The 19,433-nt window shown below is 55.8% G+C and overlaps 1 protein-coding gene across 10 annotated transcripts; it reads left to right on the top strand.

Moving 5' to 3' along the window:
* The first annotated feature begins 92 nt into the window (after positions 1-92).
* On the top strand, positions 93-19,433 carry ENDOV (endonuclease V). 10 transcript variants are annotated; one of them, XR_008469351.1, is made up of 9 exons: positions 94-336; positions 765-936; positions 2,095-2,229; positions 2,667-2,706; positions 2,809-2,921; positions 3,031-3,099; positions 3,845-3,917; positions 10,094-10,170; positions 11,244-11,304. XR_008469351.1 is itself a non-coding variant. In XM_054221164.1 (9 exons), exons 1-9 carry the CDS (start codon positions 284-286, stop codon positions 11,272-11,274), a joined length of 819 nt encoding a protein of 272 aa, XP_054077139.1. In that variant the 5' UTR covers positions 98-283; the 3' UTR covers positions 11,275-11,409. The 10 variants fall into 10 exon arrangements, 9 of the variants coding, with proteins under 9 accessions (XP_054077143.1, XP_054077136.1, XP_054077141.1 ...); XM_054221164.1 differs by having other exon boundaries at positions 98-336; positions 3,789-3,917; positions 11,244-11,409; XM_054221168.1 differs by lacking the exons at positions 10,094-10,170; positions 11,244-11,304 and adding an exon at positions 16,862-19,433 and having other exon boundaries at positions 93-336.

Raw genomic sequence — 19,433 nt, forward strand, 5'->3', positions numbered from 1 at the left:
TATACTTGTAATTGAGATGCAGAAACAGACTGCTCCTCCCGCCGCTCCGGTAGCGACGAGCAGGACGGGCCCAGGGAAAAACCCCCCGGGCCCAGGGAAAAACCCCCCAGGCCCAAGGAAGCCGCTCCGTCCCCGGCCGCCGCCGCGACCCCGGGGCCGGGCCCCTCTCCCGCCCCGCCGCTGCTTCCCAATAAAACTCGTTCACTCTCTTCCCGGAACGGCCTCTCTCCGCCCGCGTTCCCGGGGGGATCGGGGAGGTGAGGCCTCCTTCCGCCGCGCCGCCATGGCGGGCCGGGCCGCGCCGCCGCCGGACGCTACGCTCCGCGCCTGGGAACGGTACCGGCGGGCGGGCTGCGCATGCGCCGGGGGTGGGGTGTGTGTGTGGGGGGGTTGTAGCCATGGCAACCGTGCGCGGCACCGGGCCGGGCCCTGCATGGCGGGGTGGGCCCGGCGGGGCTCCCCGCTTCGCCGCCCCGCTCCCTGGGCCGGCCCCTGCCCGGGGGTCCCCTTCCCTGCCCGCCGATCCCGCTTCCCTCCTGAGGAGAAGCGTGAAGCGAGGGGCCCTGCATGGTCCCATCCCCTCTCCGGAGCCAGCGGGGGTGGGGGGCGGCGGTTCCCGTGTCCCCACGAGCGACGGGGACCCTCGAGAGGATCCCCCCGCGGGGCTCGGCCCCCAGCGGTGCGGTGGGTGCTGGGCGGGATGGAGCGGGGCCGGGCGAGGCCCGGGGGCGGCCCCCCCCTCTCACCGCGCCGCCCCGCCGCAGCGAGCAGGCCCGGCTGGGAGCCGGCGTGGTGGAGGAGGACACCGAGGAGTGGCAGAGAGATCCCGGTTTCGCCGGACTGGAGAGAGTGGGAGGCGTGGATTTATCGTACATCAAAGGAGACGACAGCAGCGCCTGCGCCTCCCTGGTGGTGCTCAGCTACCCGGCCCTGGAGGTAACGGCCAGGGACCCGCCTCGCTGCCGGGGCTGTGGCCGGGAAGCGGCCTGGGGGGTTCACAGCAAACACACCCGAAGGCCGTTCTCACCGCGCCTCTGCCTCCCGGCACAGCCGGGACTCACGGCGCGGGTGTCCGGCAGAGCCGCCGGCCCTGCCTTCTGCAGGAAAGACAAACAGAGAGAAAACAGGCGTGCGGATTTAGACGTAAGCTTAGGAAGATGCGAAGCAAACTGCTCCTGATCGCTCTCATAGCATCCCCGGGAACTTAGGAGGCATTGAGGGATAGCTTCAGTATGCGTTTCAGTGAGTTGGAAAATCAGAAAATGCCGTGCTGAGGGGTAGTCCCTGGTCAGGCACAGCAGTCTGGCACCGGTTTAGGTGTCGGTTGAAAATAATCAGTCTCAGCCACTACCCAGGAGACAAAAAGGATCATTGTTACTCGGTGCCAGTCGAGAGGGAATTGAAGCGTTTGTGGCACTCAGAGAGCAGGTGTCTTGTCTGTGAGTTCTTGTTGGGAATCAACTAATAATACAGGATGTAACATATAAAAGCCTTTTCAAAACTGCCACGAATCTCACATCCCACAGTTGTTTACTTGAATTAATAAAGACGTTTGGTCTCTTTTTCAGCTTTCAAAGCAATATAAAAATTAATTACAAAACCTGTAACAAACAGAGAAATAAAGCTCAATACTGGCCACCGGGATTTTTATGAACTGAATTTCAAATCCTGCTTTGATTCTTGACTTGCCCTGCGCAAACGTTGTTTTGTCCCGTTTTACAGGGTTTCTTTTGGCCTGTCCCTGCACGGAGACGGGCGCCCTTTGATAATGCTCTGACTGGGTGAACTTTGAGGTCCCCCGCTGTGGATTTGAATAGCTGCCCTAATTTTGTTTCAAGGACTTCACTCCCGAGCAGGGAAGGGTAGGTGATGTTCAGCCCTCTTCTGTCAGCAGCCCGTTACCCACCCCCTTCTCTGAGTGGCAGACTGACGCAACCCAGTGGCCTTGCCTTTGTGGGAGAGATCCAGCAGCAGAGTGTTTTAAAAAAGATGAGGTCAGGGGACATAAACCAGAGGAGATGCCTCTGAAACAGTTAGGAAGCAAACAGCCAGGCCCTGGAGGTCGTTGTCTCTGTGCTGTCCTGCTGCTCCCAGGTGCTGTACGAGGATTGCCGGATGGTGACGGTGAGCGCCCCGTACGTGGCAGGATTCTTAGCCTTCCGAGAAGTCCCTTTCCTGGTGGAAGCTGTTCAGAGACTTCAGCAGGAGGAGCCCAGGCTCAGACCCCAGGTGTGGTGTATTTCTTTGTCCCAAGTTGAGATGTCACGGGGGTGCAGAGTGCTGCTGAAAAGTGTTCTTCCCTCCCCTGGGATGCAGTCTCCGGCTGTTTTCCACTGGTGGGGCGGAAAGTGCAGTGTCAGAGTTGTATCGATGGATCTGTCGCCCTTTCCTTAGGGACCGGGGTGCTAAGCCATGAACAGCCAGGCCTCCCTTGGCAACAGGAGTCCCATTCTTTGTGCAGCGCCAGTGGAGAGTGCTGCCAGCCGCTGAGAGCTCGTGCTGCTGGTCATTTAGTCAGGTGTAGGCAGCACTGCAGGAAGACCCTTATAGAGAGACGTAAAAGGACTGAGACAGAATTCTTCCTCACAGGGCCAGCACCACTGTTTGCCTATTTGAGCAGCTCTCAGTGTGCACGAAATAACATTTTTTTTTTTTTGCTTTTTCAGGTACTCCTCGTAGATGGGAATGGCCTGCTCCATCCCAGAGGTAGGACTTTACCGGAGAGCCCTGCTCGCCAGGGTCTCCATGCTGCAGCTTGAGATTCCTGTTCTCTGGTGCCCGGCAGTTACAGTGTCGTCGTCTTGGCAGGATTTGGTGTGGCCTGTCACCTTGGTGTCCTGACGGATCTGCCATGCATTGGAGTGGCCAAGAACCTCCTGCAGGTGGATGGCTTGGTCAGGGATGAGCTGCACAGAGAGCAGGTTAGGCCAGGCTGGGATCTTATTTCCACTCTTTAATATCCCAAGAGAATTGGGACAGCTGCATACAAGTACTTCCTAACCAGCTGACCTTGTGTGTGTTTATCCCTAGATTCGTTCCCTGCAGAGGGAAGGAGATACGTTCCCACTGACAGGCACTTCTGGGCGAGCCCTGGGCATGGTAAGCTGTGGGGAGTTTCCTATTTGCTTGGCCATCAAGTCTTCCAGCTTTGTGTAGCTGGGAGCACTGGAGGATGTTGCCTCTGCAGTGGGACTGTCTCAGTGACGTTAGTTCAGGAAGACACGGTGTGAGCAGGTGACCAGTAACACCGCTTTCCCCTTTCTGTGAGCACAGACATTTGTAGAAGGAGTCGACAGCTCAGGTGTTAGACATATTCACGTCCATGGCTATGGCATCTGAGGTGCCATGCTCCAGCACTCCTGTTAGTGAACCACAGTCAAGGAGAGGTGTCGGTTCTGTAGCAGCTTACCGAGAGGCAATATGGGAGCATCTGACTCAGAAAAGTGCTGCAGAAGTTCTGCGTCTGACTCAGAAAAGGAAGCGGGCAGGTGTAAGAAACTTCCTGCGAGTGGTGGTATTTCAACATAGTCTGCGTTAGCGAGTCTCACTGCTTCCCAGAGCAGCGTGAGGCACTTGGGGATGGGGCACAAGGGGTCCAAAAGGGCAAACAGTCCCTTTGAGGAGACACTGGGAAGTGGAAGAGGTTCAAGAAAGCTGGGAGTTGGCAAATACAGAGCCAGCATCCCACCTTCTGAAGGCAACTGGCTAGCTTATAATTCAGCTGCCGCTCTGTATTTGTTAAAATAAGCCTCTTAAGTATTTGATCTTTCTTGTTTCTGAATGCACAGGCCCTGCGTAGCAACAACAACAGCTCTAAGCCGCTTTATATCTCTGTGGGTCACAGGGTGTGCCTGGAGACAGCCGTGCGTCTAGTCAAGTCCTGCTGCAGGTACCGGATCCCGGAGCCCATCCGTCAGGTACAGAAGCTGGGGAGCTGAGGAAGGGGAAGGCAGGCCTGGAGCAGGGAAGCAGGCAGTGGAGAGGGCTGTGGGTGCCAAGCCTCTGGCGACGTTTCAGAGCCTCAGTTTGCCACCCATCTGCAGCTGACAGTCTGCAGCTGGCACCCTTCTTGCTGGCCTGTTCTCCCCGGCCTGTCGTGGTGGTGTTTACACGGTAGTTAACTGATCCTTCCTTCTTCCTTGCTTGTTCACTGACGCAGTGCCCAGAAGCACACACGGCCCTTACTGCAGACCCAGCCTGACTGATTTCTCGGTTCCACTCTGCAGGCAACTTCTCTGATGCTGATGTTTGTTAATACATAGGAGCTGGAAATGCAGTTTTCCTGGGCACTTTGAGCCTAGCACAGACTGCAGTGCTGCTCCTCTGGGCTTTTCCCTGCTACTGCACTCCGCAAGGAGCTGCAGGCTCTGAGGCGGCAGCCAGCCAGTAGGTGACAGCACTGGATCACCATCAGTGAGCCGCAGTGCCACCAAGGCTCAGCTTCAGAATAATTAAATGGCAGCAGGACTTGAGGAAAGGATCTAGAGAAATGCAAAGCCCCTGAGACTTGTGGCCTGACAAGCGCTTCCTTTCTGTCAGGGCCACCCTGCTGTTGGTGGCTCAGGCAGGTCTGACCCAGCGACTGCCCTGGGAGCAGGGCCCGTTCAGACGTCCATGTTCCTAACATTGCCCTGGAACACGCCGTTCGCGTGCTGCACCGCCGAGCTTGTCAGGTGTCTGGCCACCTTTGCTCTGCCGCTCCTCGGAGCAGCACTGACGGGATCCTGCTGAGGGCTGTTACGCAGTCTCTGCGCACAGGAGCTTCTCGTTGGTACTGCGGTGTTTTGTGAAAACAGAGTCTTGAGTCTGTAGTTATAAACCAGACAAAAATCTAACACCTTAGAGGAAAACAAACCTTGAAGTGTCCATACCAGACTGGAGTTTCTGATCTCATAAACCACTACCTGCCAGACGGGAGTAGGTTGATGGATCTTATGCAATCTCCTCCAGCAAGGGACGGAGCCTCCGCAGCGCTCTGAGCCAGCTCTGCAGTTCGGCGTGTGCAGAGGAAAGGGGAAGAGCATTCCCTTTGGAAACAAAAAGGTGTCTTGGAGCTTTTCATCACCCTCATTTCGTTTCCAGATATCTCCAGCATTTGTCTGTGTTCTGAGGCTCTTCCAGTTCTCTAACCGCGACCTTTATTTAAAGTGATGGAATGAATTGTCACTTTCCTTACAGAGAGATTAAAAATCCAAAAGGGAGTGTTTACTGTAGAGGTAGAGGGATGGCAGGAGAGGAGGATACTTAAAACTTTTCCATGGGACTTGTCCCTGTTACAGTTTCTCTCTATGGTAACTGTCACAGATCTTGACACAGGGCACTGCTGGAAGCCTCTTGAGCACCTAAAGCTGGAATTAGGAGGTAGCAGGCTGCAGAGAATCCTGTCGTGGATGACTGACTTGGCCTTGTTGCTGTGGTGTGTCCCCAGAACGAGCTTGCAGGCCTGATGAGTGATGTGCTTATGGCTTTCTTAGTGTCATGAAAGACTGCTGGATCATTAGCTCTTAGTTTGTAAGTTCTGGTAGCCCTAGAAGCATAAAGCTCTTAAGAGAGCTCAGCTGCCCATGCCTCTTGAGGCTGCAGTTATGGTTTGTATGAAAGCAGCACTGTGCTGCAGTGTGTGTAGTGCTGGGCGACTGTTGTGGGAACTCAAACCTGCTTTCCTAGAGGTATGGCTGGCCAGTCTCTGTGGGGTTTGTTGCGCTTTTTGGGCCCGCAGCAGTATCTAGGCAGTCATCAGAAACAGTTTGATTTGCATTCAGCCCACGAGGTGGTCGTGCTGCCAAAGAAACTGTGGCTGTGATGCAGGTGAGAGAAGTGATCTTTCAGAGAAAGCGGAGGGAAGTTCATTATCACCTGCAATCAGTATTTACATCCAACTTAGTCCTTCTTCCACATGTAAGTGCGAGGCTGATCTGGGAGAACTTTGCTTGCAAGGGGGTGATGTCTCTTTGCCCAGCCAGCTTGTGAGATTTTGTGGTTCTTCTGCAGAGATTTGGTCATTTGGAGCTACCCAGACAGGGACTGAGGTAGGCAGGAGCTGTCATACCAGAATAATAAGCAAAGCATTCAAGCTGAGTGGCGCTGGAACGATACCAAGCCCTCCGGAGAGCAGCTGCCCTTGCCTACTTCTGGCAGAGGTCAGAACCCCTCTCCAGTGTTTGCCCACGCTCCAATCCTGCTCAGACCCAGCATCCCCACGCACAGCGGGGAAACAGAAGCTTTTATCGCTCTCCAGCTGACAGGGATTGCACTGGGACTGATTCGCCTGCTCTGGCTGCCCCGGGTCCCTGGTTGGCTGCACACCAGCCTCCAGCTCTCTCGATGATCCTTTTAGCTCCGGCTGGCACCTTGCCCGGCTGGTTCCTGCTGGCTCAGATGTGGCTGTTGGGACAGCCTGATGTTGCTCCAGCCCACCAAGAAGGACAGAAGTAGGCCTGCCCAGAGCTGTGAATTTCTGCAGGTCACTTCATGCGAAATATTAAACACTCGCCCTTAGGAGAACTGAGAAAGAAGCCATCGTCCCTCTCCTCTGTGTGAATAGCTGCCGCTGCCCAGCAGGGAAATCAGTAGCAGATACCCTGAAACTCTGACTCCCTCCAGGTGTACCCCCTAGTGCAAGCTTGCCGTGTACACAGGGGTCACCACTGCCCCTCATAAAATAGGCAAAGCAACAATTCCACACCCCAATGCCAGCACTAGTCCCCTCTGAAAATAGAAACAATCTGTGAGGATTATTACTGGACAGTTATCCATCTTATTGATTAGCCTCTTGGTTAATACGCTGGGTTAAGCTGTGTCTCAGCACTGTGTTAGGAGTGAGGACTGGCCAGTAATTTGCCACCTAATCAAGCATTAGCTTATGTTATCAGCAGAACGTGGTTGGGGTTTTTCTTCCCTAGAAAAACGGTTTGTAGGTGTGACTCTTGCTACCTTGGTCTCCCAGTAGGGACTCTATTGAACAGCCTCCTTCCCTCGTTATAAAATACATCACGTAATCTCTTATCCTGAGGAGTGATCAAAGTTATTTGTCAGTTCGGTTATGAAACTGTCCAATTATAGAGAGAAAGGGAAAAAAAAATCTCCCAAACAAACCACCCCTTATGTAACTATTTTTCCTTCTCAAGCTCACAGAATCGTTAAGCAGTTGTGGAGCTGCGTTTCCAGCCGGCAGAGCCTCCACCCGAGACGTCTGACTAGGGATGGAGGGCGGTGGGGAGCTTCTTGAGGTACGGGAGAGGCTCTTCAGAAGCAGCACAGCGATGAGAGTGGCAAGTGCTTCAAGGACAGCCACTGGGGATGCGTTAACCCACTTTATTAGCATGACCATCATGTGCTGTGAAGTTTTTCCAGCTGGGAAGGTCACATACTGCTTTTTAAGTGGAGAGAGACACTCTGCCTTTGAGGTGGGGCACAGCAGCTGTTCCAAAATGTCACAGCAAAGCAGTGTTTTTGAGAAAGGAAGTTTCTAACAGAGAAAAAAACTTGGAGGGAATGTAAAAATCAACTCCCAGTTCTCGAAGGTGCTCAAGAGCCCAGGATCTGCATGCTTATGATACCATCCAAGAGTCTTCTGCACTGTAAAGCTGAACAGTAACACTTCTGGGGGGCAAGAACATCCAGTAAATGCCCAGCAACACTTTCTGTAGCTCTTGAGATTTCCGTTTTGGTGTTCTCCTTGCCCCACTCTGACCACATGCTGTCCTGCACTGCTGATAAGACACCACAATCTGGTTTTCTTGGTGAGCGCAGGAGGGCTCATGTCCCAGGAGACTATATCAGAAGAGGCAGGAACGGGACACTTGCATGAGGGTGGGTTTGATGAGGTTTGGTAATGGCTCCGAGATCAATTCCAAATGAGAAGGGCAGTGCACTGTGATTTTGGTAGCCTCAACATTACTCCTTTTGATTTTGGTACTGGAAAGCAGAGCCCAGAGCATGGATACGGCCCGGCGTGTAAAGTGCTCCCGCTGTCTTCCTTGGCAGCTTTGCCTTTGGACTCGTGAGGCAGGACAGTGCGAAGGGTGTGTCAGTCACTTGCCTTGCAACGGCTGCCAAGAAGCGATAGAGCCAAGGATGTGCTTGCGTCTTGTCTCTGCTTTTAGCGGGTGTTTTTACCTGCTTTAGCTGTATAGTCACCATCGCGCAGCCAGCACATCGGGCGCATAGGCAGGATGAGCCAAGCTCTTGCCTAGGGAAAAGGATATGCAGCAGACGAGTGGTGTGCTTCTCCATCTGTTGCTGCACCATACAGCTGCTGGAACAGAGGAAGGAAAGGGATGGGTACAAGAACGGGCAATGCCAGCTTCTCTCTTTTCATCCCATGTCCTGTTGAGGAGTCGCCCGCTGGATTGCTGTATTCCCAAAGTCTTCACAGCCCTCTCCGTAGTCCCGTTTTCCCTCTCAATTTACAGTTTCCTGTGGAGGGCAGAGTCCCAGGTCTCAGCTAATAGTGACCAGAAAAGCTCATCCTCTGGGAACATTGCAGTGTCACATCTATAAAGATGATCGTGGAGCGCTGTGAGCCTGGAGGCTGCAGCCCCGCACCTGCTTGCGGTGCCAGTGGGGTCCCTGTCAGCGCAGTGCTGGGACACAGCTCTGTTCCACTGAGTGTGCAGTGCAGGTTATTGCAGCAGAGTCCATGGGGCATTCTGCTGCCCTGGGATGAGTCAATAAAAAGCTCCAGTATTTCCTCACCTTTTGAGGAGGGATCTATGAGCCACTGTCCCATGCTAAATTGCTTTGCAATGCTGCAGAAACCTGCCTTCGCATCCGTATGGTTTTGGCTCTCCGACAACTTTCTGGGTGCCAGGGGACACACTTCAGCGTAGGCTGAAGGTTTTCGATAGCTTTGAGCAGAAGGGGTGAAGAAGGACCAAAGAAATAGAAGAGTGGGCAGAGCCCTGGGCTGAAGGGGAGTCATTCTTTTTGAGCTTCTTTATCTGTGAGCATTTTGCTGACACACAGGAACCCCTGAGCACTACGGAGACCTGCATGTGATCGCAGCGTGCGATCCCTTCACAGAGCGAGGGTGGCGGAGCGGCTTCTGTTGCTTCAATGGGAGCACTGGTTTGCTTTTTGGAACATCTCCTGTTGAGGGAAGGAAGACTTACCCTGCTCTCAAGTTTCTAACAAGTCTGTTCCATCTCTCATCGGTTAGTGATGAGCTATTGCCGGGGAAGGCCTGTGAAGCAGCTTAGCTGCTCGTTACATTTTCCTGCATTGCCTTTGGAGGTCCCTACCTGTGGAAGAAGTCATTTGGGTCGGTTCGAAGGACGAAAGCACTAGACCACTCTCAGGCTCCCGGGACTCCTCCAGTCCAGCTCTGCTGCCAGGGTTCACCAGAGAGGGGTTGCAGTTCTGGCGGAGAGATAAGGCACAATGGGAAAGCAGCCCATCACCTCAGCAGCTCTCCCTTTGCCAGCGAACACCTTACAAAGCCTCTGGAAATCCTCGCTGGCCTGTCACATCCCTGGACAACGAGGAGGACATCTTAGGAGCCATTCAGTGTAGGGATAAGGTGAGGGATGCCAGCTGGGTCAGTGCTTGCCGCAGGAAGGCTCACTGCGCTGCAGTGTGGGCGGGAAGCCTGTGCTCCTTCATCCTCTGGGTCCCGTAGGGACCCTTGGTGAAGGCTGGTGACACTCAGCTGCAGCCGGGATTTGCTGAGGAAGCCCAGTCTGGGTCCCACTTTGGCTGTTCATCCCGCCGTGCTTGGGGTAGGTCGGGGCTGAGCAGACATTAGGCACCAGCTGGCAGGACCTGCCTGTGCCCCGTGTCTCACCTCCCTACTCCTGTGAGAAGTAAAGGGGCAGACAGCAAGGGTTCAGCGAATGTTGTTTCTGCCTCCGAAATGGACTGTACTCCAGGATCCTCTATTTCATTTTAAGTCTTCATTCTCACAAGCAGCTTGCAGTGAGGCACAGAAACCGAACAAGGAGAGAAACATGCAGGTTCCTCTGCAACGGAGTCATACAAAAGCTATTTGTGATGTACTGACATCAGGGTGCGCAGGGGCCTACTGAGAGAACAAAGGGGAGGCACCAAGCAGGCTGCACAGTCCATTTTCACTCATTTTCCTCCTTAATTCCAGGCTGATATTAGATCGAGGGAGTATATTCGGAAGCAGCTGTGTTCACCACTGGAGGTCACGTCTTCTGGGCCAGAGAGGTAGGTGTGTGGGCAGCCCAAGCAGCTGCCTCTCCAAAGGGGATCTGCTCATGTAACGATCTTCAGTAATGGCATTAAAGGGACAGATGGGGTAACAAGGTGAGCTCAAGTGACATCAGGACATATGCTGCCTCCATAACGGGTGATTTCTGGCGATGGTAGCCATGCTACTTCACACGTTTCTTCCGCAGAGCACTGTGTCCTAGGCTGGGGAAGGTCACTGGGGATTTGGTCTGTTTCTGGCGCCTGCGATAAGCAAAGCGCTAACGCCCACAGGTGTGACACGAGGGTGAACAGAAATATCCTGTGGGGAGCTGGTTTCTGCCCGCAGAAAGCACAGGGAGGGTCAGACTCCCCCACTCTTGCATAACGTAGGCCGGCGGCCGCTCAGTCAGATGGTGTAAATCCACAGCAGGTCCACCGAGGCACAGGAGTTCCTGGTGTTGTGGCTGCGCGGCCGCTGCAGCAGAGTTCACAAGAGCGTTGTTGGGTTCCCTCAGACCCACACTAGTGCCAGGCTGGACAGGTACCGGGTGGCCCTGCCTGAGGAGCTGCTCGGGGGTGAATGAAGGACTGAAAGCCCCCTCTGCTCTGAGGGTCCTGCTGGACCAGAAGGAGTGAAGGTTGCCGGTGGCAGCAGTGACTGCCAGAGGCAGCTCCTGATGGACTCCTTAGGACGTGTGGCTGGTGCAACTCATCGTGCTCTGCTCAGCTCCTCTATTCTTTGAGTCATGCAGCCAGAAGCAAAAGAAGGGGCTTTCTCTGCTCTTGGAGCGGCAGTTGCACAGCGTGGCCAGCCCGTGGGGGTAGCCCTGTGCAGTGCCAGGCTGGGTGTCCCCGTTTGTGCTGGAGCTGCATCTCTAACACCTCAAACGCCTTCCTGCCACGGCCGATGCTGAAGCTCACACAAAGGCTAGCTAGTTTGGACGTCTGTGCAACATAAAACCCAAACTCATTCCATTTATGACCATATATCTCAAAACCTGTGTGTCTGAGCCCCTTTTAAGTGACATTGTTCGTCATCTTGGTTTCTGGTTTTCAAGTCTGTGACCCTTCCTTGTTTTTCTTCCTAGTGGAAAAAAGGAGGCTGAACTGGATGGTTAGTCTGATGCCAGAAGAAACTGCGGGGCTCCTCTTGACTGGATCCTCTCCTCCACCACGACGGTGGTTCTGTCGAGTGCGACAGCCGAGAGCCACCCCAGGGAGAGCAGCGCAAGGCCGTGTCAGTCAGGACAACGCCAGCCGCCCTGCGTGGTCCTGGTGGGCTGGCAGAGCTGCTTCTGTGCAAGGATAATGTTTAGGGCGTATTTCTCAGGGTTGATTTTTAAGCATTATAAAAATATTTGTGTAAGCAAAGGCACACTTGTAAGTTTGCAACAACTTATTTGAGTACTTGGGCAATTGCAGGAGGTGATTTACAAAGAGGTGCTGGGGCACTGCACTTAGTTATAAACAAACTTCAGAGCTGGCCTTTGGCTCCCACCACACCTCTGTGGCACAGAGACTTCCCTTCTCCTCGTTTTTGGAATGGCTTCCACCCAGTCCCTGCAGCCTGTACTCTCACAGTCACTTTGCCCGTCTCCGGGGAACAGAAGCCCGGAGGAACGCAGCTCCGGCTGGTCCTGACAGACGGGCAGAGGACGCTGTGTTTCAGGTGGGCGTCTGACTCACGAGGGAGGGGACGGAGCCAACAGTCTGCTGCGGATTTTGGAAGAGGCTCGGAGGTCTGGACTCCAGAACCTGAGAAGCTTGCTGTCTATGTGGTGTCGGTGGCTTCTGCGCGCCTGCTGCCGTGGTGGCATGCAGCAGCGACCCGGCCTCCGTGGCTGTGGGCGGGTCGTGTCTGTGCTGGGCACATGGGGCTCTTGTGTTGCTGGTCATGGTGGGAACTTGCTGGGCTTTGCCGCCGAAGCGCGATTCGGATGGAAGGGCACGATGGTACCCAGTGTGGAAGCGTGCTCCTTTGATGCCGGGGGTGTGCGTGGGATCAGAGGGGCTGCCTGGTGGGCCAGGGCACGAGGGAGCGTTTGGGTTTGTGTCTGTCGCTGGTTTTGGCAGGGGAGAGGGGTGCGGGAGGCGGTGGGCAGCCATCCCCGGCCGAGGGGACGCGAGGGCAGCACCTTTTCCCACACTGCCGCCACGCTTTCCACATCACCTGAGGTGGGGGGGTCACGGTGCAGACCAGCTCTTCCTGGAGGGAGGATCATCTCAGGGGAAAAGGGAATTGCCCATCACAGAGAATGCGGAGGGAGGATCCTCCTAATACACAAATCAGTCGGGGTGGCCGGATCCCAGGCTTGAGTTTTTGCAGTCTGAGTGGACTGGGAGCGCTCCTGTCAGGTCAGGAGGAAGCTCTCTGCGCCCAGTCCGCTTGGAGCACCACCCATCAATCAGGTTAGCCCTTTGTGAAGCCTTGCTTTGGCAGCAGAGCACAGAGCAAACCGTTGTTATCCCTGAATCAATACTGCGAGTCTCGTCCAATTTGCAGCACTAAAGCCTTTCCTCCAAAGGTGTGGGTTCCTGCTCGTATTCGGAAGGTTTTTCCTGACCATTTCTGAAGAACAACAGGAGCAGATATAGGAGTTCTTGAATGCAGCCAAAACTCTGGCATGTTGATTTAAAAAACCATGGCCGTGTAAGATTCCAGCCTGAAGGGGGAAAAAGGATGTTTTCCTGGGACGGGAGAGGGGGGCTCAGGGTCAGGGCCACTGTGGTCGGTATTAAATGCAGCCAGGCAATTTTGCATAAATTTATCTTGCAGCTTTTGTTGCCTTTTTCTGGCTGCCGTCTCGGTCTTGGTGCCGCTTTGGGTAGAGAGGGCATTCGGCCCCTTTTGCGTGTCTGTGCGGCACCTGCTGGATGGGCGGCTGGGCTGGACCCTCCGGCGCCGCGTCCTGGCACCCGGGTGGGGAAAAGGTGGGAAGCGACGAGTGTGGCTGCGCCGGGGCCTGGTGGGGAGCTTTGTTGGGCCGGTCCTTGGGAGCGTTGGAGAGGGGGACAAGGTGCTTCCCCAAAAACCCTTGCTGATTGATACCTTTTAAAAGACAAAGCCAGAAGCAGCTGCAGTTTTCAGGCCCCGAGAAGGAGCGTGCCGGCTGCGGGGCAGCCTCAAAGCTGTTCTCACAGGGGAGTTTGTTCCGTGGGTGGACAGAGGCCGGGAAGGGAAGAATGCCGCAGTGGAAGCGTGCTCCTTTGATGCTGGGGATGCGCGTGGGATCAGAGGGGCTGCCTGGCGGGCCAGGGCACGAGGGAGCGTTTGGGTTCGTGTCTGTCGCTGGTTTTGGCAGGGGAGAGGGGTGCGGGAGGCGGTGGGCAGCCATTCCCGGCCGAGGGGACGCGAGGGCAGCACCTCTTCCCACACTGCCGTGTCCCCCGTCTCAAGGGAACAGCGTGGAGACAGAGCCTCCTAAAAATCAACCTTGCGACCGCGCTGACTGCGGCTTGAGAAACCAGTGAAGCAAATGAACGCCGTGGAGCAGCCTCGCTGGCGCGGCCGCCTCCCTCGTCCACCACCTAGCCCAGCCGCTCCATTAGCCCAGCCAAAACGCTGCTTCCCAGCTCCAGGTGTGATGAGGAGGGGACCCTGGCAGTCCCCTCCTGGGATGGAGAACTATTAGCCCTGTAATTAGCAGTGGTAGCCCACTCTCCCTGCAATAGGAAACTCAATCTGGCCTAACGAGGGTGGGCTCGCTGTGCACAGCCCCCCCCCCTCCTCCTGTGCTCCCGCAAACACCCTCCATTCCCTTTCTGTCAAAACTGTTGGATTTGGGATGAGCCCTGCAGGACCCCCCTAACTGGTAAGGGCAGAGGTACTAACTGGTGAGCTCTTACCGGGAGGAATTGGTCTGGGACCATTCCCAGGAGCCACGGGACCGCTGTCAGCAGCGAGCGGTTCATCCATTCCTCGTTCCAACCACACGTGAAGCACCAGCTTCACAAAGCCACAGGGACAGGGTCTTCTACAGCCTGTCACAAGTTTAGGCACACGTGGCACGCTGAGGGCAGGGGACGGCCGTTTCGTAGATCTCCCGGGCAGAACACCAGAGAAACCCATCGGTTTTTTGGCTGACCGCCTTGGCCTGGGCTTTGCTGGCCCGGGGAGCGGTCAGCCCGCGCGGGGGTGGCACAGGGCTCGCCCACGTTCTGGGTCACACCACTCCCGCTGCAAATTTCTCTCAGGTGCTGAAGCCCCTCGTTTGGCTCAGCTGTGCCCCAGGGGGGTCTGGGGGGGATGCCCTGCTAGAAAAGGGGGGAGGTGGGACTGAAGCTCCTTCTGATCTGGCTGCGCAGCTCGAGTGGGTGAGTGGCTGCAGTTTTAAGCTCTTCTGCTGTGTTTGCGACTCTGTGCGCTCCTGCGTGGTGTTTGATCGTGAGGGGGTTGGGGTGCGCTGGTTGGTAGAGGTTCTGCAGCAGCAGACGTGAGCTGGGCTGCCTCGAGCCTGGTTTCTCACCAGGAACGTGGGGCTGCAGCTGGGCTCGGCTCTTTGTGCCAGGCTTTTGGTGCGTGCGTGGCCTGTGGGGTCACCCGGTGAGAGCCGGGGCTGGTAACGCCACAGCCGGCCTCTGCCTGCAGGGGCGAAGTGGGAAAAGCTAATGGGTTTTGTTTGTTTGTTTGCTTGGTTTTGATTAAAAAAAAAAAAAAGCATTGCTATGCGGTGCTTCCCCCAGGCGTGGCTGCTGCCACATCCCTCCGCGTGACCTGGCCTTGTCTCTGCGCTCTCCTTACTCCGAGTGCAGGTAAACTCCTGAGATCGGATGACTTTGGATTAAAGTTACCTTTGTAGGGTTTAGCTGGAGGAGGGGGGCTGCCTCGGTGGTGGGACCGTGCAGCCCTCCCTGCGGACCCCGTGGAGCTGAGGGCCCCGCTCCGCTTGGGTTTAGCGTTTGCCTGTCCCGTACGATGTGCTCTCGGCTGCCAAAACCTGGGGAGGTGGTTAAATGGACTAATCTCTGTGTTTGGTGTCTACTCGTGGCTCTCTGAACACAATAAGGGATTAACTTGGTCTTTATCTAATTGGTTTATAAACTAGGGAAGGGAAAATCGCTTTGTAATGCATGAAACCTCCCCTTAACAGAAACTCAGAGGCTGGAGCCTGAGTGTTCTTCCTGAGTAAACTCATCACATCTCTTCCTTTTTAGCTCCCTGCTTGCTGGAAATGAGCTTTTCTGGGTATTTGTTCTCCGGTTCCAACAACTTGTTGCTGACTTGTTATAAAGCCTTGCCTTTAATTATCACCGAGGATACTTTTCTCTTTAGTGTTTCTGCCTGTGAGTGTTCAGGGGTCTCTGAAGGGGGCTCGGTGGTTGGTAACTCCTCAGTGGTGCGGGTGTCCGGGCGCGGGGCCGGAGCCGGGGGAGAAGAGCAGCAGCGGTGCCTCCTGCCCGCCCCGGGGCCGGGCAGGGATGTGGCCGCGCAGGGACACCTCCCGGGTGAGGAGCAGGGGCCGCAGGCTGGGGCAGAGCTCTTCTCTAGCACTAATTGCTAAATATAAGTTATTAAGGGCTGGCAAAAATCTGGGACGCGGGTGGGAAGGAGTAATAGAATGGAGTGAAACCACAGGGGAAGAAAATGGGGAGACGAAGGCAGGAGATTGAATCCTCTCTTGTGGCTACAGCGGGGGCTCTGTAAAAAGGAGAAGGTTGTTGGGATAGTTCTTTAGCTTCTCGTGCAGTGAAATGGCGTACCGTAACACAGCCCTCGCCCCGCTGCTGTGTGCCCGCAGGACGGATTAAGGCTGACTACCTTTGATTAAACTAATCCGCCCCCTCTGCTGCCTTGTCGTTCAGCCGGTGCTGCCAGATGGGGCTGGGCTGTGGCACCGGCGTCCCCCCGCGCTGCCCCGGCTGCTCCCCAGCCCCTGTGGAGGGATGTGCCGTGCGGGTTGGGTTTCCCGACTCCCTCCCTCTCTCTGTAAGAGATGTGGCACCGAGACAGCTCTGCAAAATGATTCTTGCTGGAGTCGTGTTGGGGGTGTGGAGCATGCCTGATCCTTCCCCTGCGTGAGAACACGCTGCCGGGAGGGGATGTGCGAGTAGGAAAGCTTTAAAGAACTGCCCGTTCTTGGGAACGCTTGGATCTGCCCCTGGTGCACGGCATCTGTGTGCGGGGCACGTGGCCGGGTGGCTCTCGGAGCCGTGGCAGCGGGGAGGGGGCTGCGTGTTCCCCCCCGGGCTCCCGGCCACGGCCCCGCGGCCACCTCCTGCCTCCAGGAACCTGGTAATTAAAGCAGGAACCATTTCTTGGCTGCGCTGGTGGGGAGGCTGGAGGGAGTCACTCGCCCTGCTGAGATGCACATGTTGGAGAGCCCTTTCTGGCTGCCGTGCCTTGGGCTCATCAACAGACACAGCCTGCACGGGCTTAATTAAACCTGAGCTGCCCCATGCGGAGCCCCCTCGCCGCAGGCTGGGCTGCTGCGGGTCAGGCTCAGCCCTGCCCGCGGTTGGAGGCAGAACAAGGGCTGCTTAGGAGCTTCTCCGTGCAAACCTGGGCTGGCACAAGGAAACAAACCCATTCCCCTTCTGAACCTGGTATTGGTGCCACCCTCCCGGGGAGGAGCTTCTCACCTGCCTCCTGCGAGCTCTTACGGCCACGTGTCTTGCAGCTCTGTTTGCCCTCTGAGGATGTGAAGGGAGACAGAAGATTTGCCTTGATAATGATTGTCAAATGACAAATGATTTTTTTCTGCTACAGATTCTCCGGATCTGCTTTCGCCACGTTTTTTGTGGACACCTAGAGATCGGAAAGGAAGATCTCTGCACGTGCCTTGCTTATCTGGGCTCCCCTGATAAGGGAGAGAAGGCGCTTTAGGCTGCGAGTCTGTTTCCTCTCTGGTGGTTGAGGGAGTCCAGATGAGTAACTCGGTCACAGGCGTCTAAAGCTGGGTGAGATGAATCCCCACCTCCGTGTCTGGAGCTTGTGGCAGTCTGGATGCTGCCTGTGCAGTTTGCATTGCAAGGGCTGAGCTCTGGTGACTCAGGGTTTGTATTTTGGGACGCTCACGCTGAGGACGGGGAAAGTGGTTTTGTTGGGATTTCCCCCCCTCTTGGCCCCCCCCAGTTCTCATTTCTCTTCCCTTCTGACTTGTGCTGGTCATGTGGATTTAGGGGGGGCTGTTTCCCCCATGTTTCCCCCAAACCGTGTCCATCTGCAGACTGGTGGCATCAAGCCACCATCTGGGCGCGATGTCACCCCCAGGCTGCAGCTGAGCTTCCCCTCCCATGTGCCCAGTGCGTTTGGCTTGCCAAGCGCTGGCCGGGGCATCTGTGTGCCATTGGCTCTATCCCTTCTGCTCTGGCCAGAGCAGGGAGGCCGTTCCCCAGCTTTGGGCCCCAATTTCTGGCTGTAAACAGGCATTTTTAGTGTTGGTCCTCTCTGGGACAGCTGAGCCTCATCAGGGCGTCCAGAAGCCTCTTGTGCCTTGGCTGCGCTGGTGGGTGCGTGCAGAGAGCGCCCGCGCGTGCCGAGGGCACTGGTGAGGTTGGGGAGCATCGCTGGGCCCTTGCGCTTGTCTCCTTTAGTCCCATAAATAGTTTTCCACCCCAACCTCTCTTCCCTTTGTTGGTCTCGGTTCATCCTCTCTCATGCTGATGCAGACGCCTCTTGCCGGAGTCCTGCCAGCCCCCGGCTTTATTTTAGGGCCATATTAATTAAAAGCAAACGAGTGGAATTTCTCGTGACATCCAAATTAATAGCAAATGAGATAATTATGAGCTGCGTCGTTAGGGTGATGGAGCAGCTTGTCCAGGGCTCAGCCCAGGAAAAGGCAGCAGGTCTGCGGTGCTCGCACAGATCTCTCCGTTCTGGAGGCGGGGGCTGCCTCTGAGCCGCGCCGTGGCCGTGCCCCCCGCCCGGGGAGGCGACTGGGGAGGGCGAGAGGAGGCAGGGGATGTGCCACGCTCTCCGCTTGGGCAGATGAGAGTGAAGACCTGATTTCTTTGTGCCACCTGCTCCTCTAGACCCGGGGCCAGCAGTGTCTGCCCGCCTGGAGGGGCTGAGGGGGGCTGTGACCCCAGCAGCCGCAGCTCTGCCGGGCTCGGGACCACGGGCTGCCCCGCGCCGGGGGGGTCGGAAGGGGCTGGGGGATGCGAGAAGGTGCCCACTCCATCTCTTGGGCTACTGGCTGGATTTATGAGGGGCCAAAGAGCCGTGGCTGCTGAGCAGACGCGGCAGCGAGCCTCCTCCCGCGGCGCCCGGGCTCGAGGAGGAGGAGGATGTGGTGGCCAAGGAGAAGGTGAATGGGGCTGGCCGCTCTCCTGGGGGTGCAGCCCCCGGGGCCTGCGCACGGGTGCTCTGCGGGTCCCCGCACCTGCCGGCTCCCGTCTGTGAGGGCACGCTCGGAGCGCTTCTGTCCCTGCTCTGATCAGCTTTAAAAACACAAAATAAAGGCCGTAAAATCAGCCTGTAATTAATTCTTGGGTTAGTTCCCAACTCAAGGGCTTGATGCAGAATGTTTCCTTAGGAACGTGGTTTTTCTTGCTTTTCTTGGACTCGCTGCTTGGCTTGTTGTACCCCTGCCTGCAAACCCCCAGCTGTTCACACTCCACTGCTGGTGCTTGTGAGCCGGTGCATCGATTTATTTCTTCTTCTTCTTTTTTTTTTTTTTTTAAAATGTTATATTTATTGAGGGCTCCTGAGAACCTTGTGCACGGGAGGCCCCCGGTGAAGGCAGGGACTCCTGCCTCGCGCCCTGCTGACGTGGGTGGCTCTGCCGGGGGTGGGGGATGGACCAGCATCTCCCGGCTGATGTTTTGGCTGGAGCCGTTTCTCCCGTGTGGTGGCAGCTCCCGTTTGAGCACGGATCGGGAGGATGTGATTTACCAGGCCAGTGGCACGTCTGGAGGGAGGGCTGCGTGCCCGCCATGCCGGGCATGGGAAGGAGATGAAAGGGAAGAGAGGTGTTGCTGCGAGCCAGCCCGGCTCCCGTGTCCTCGCTTGAAAGAGAAATGTCCGTCTTCTTCACGAAAAGCATTAGTGCCCGCTAATAAAATACCAGACAAATTCTTAAGAGAGCGTCTAGGATCTGAAAGCCTGTGATAAATCTGGTGGCTTTGTAACTTGCTGAAAACTACGGTGGGTAGCAATGTGATTAAAGCTCTCTGATTAACACACAAACCTTGTTTGTAATGAGCAGGATTGGGAGGGTTTGGGAAATCCAGCTGGCATATAACAAGGTTTCTCCAGCAAATTACTCGGATATCAATTAGTTTGCTAGGTAAATGTCGCTTGGTTTCTCTTTGTTTGCAGTAAACCGGTATCCAATTAA

Source organism: Rissa tridactyla, chromosome 15 (assembly GCF_028500815.1).
Source record: "Rissa tridactyla isolate bRisTri1 chromosome 15, bRisTri1.patW.cur.20221130, whole genome shotgun sequence".
Classification (NCBI taxonomy): Eukaryota; Metazoa; Chordata; class Aves; order Charadriiformes; family Laridae; genus Rissa; species Rissa tridactyla.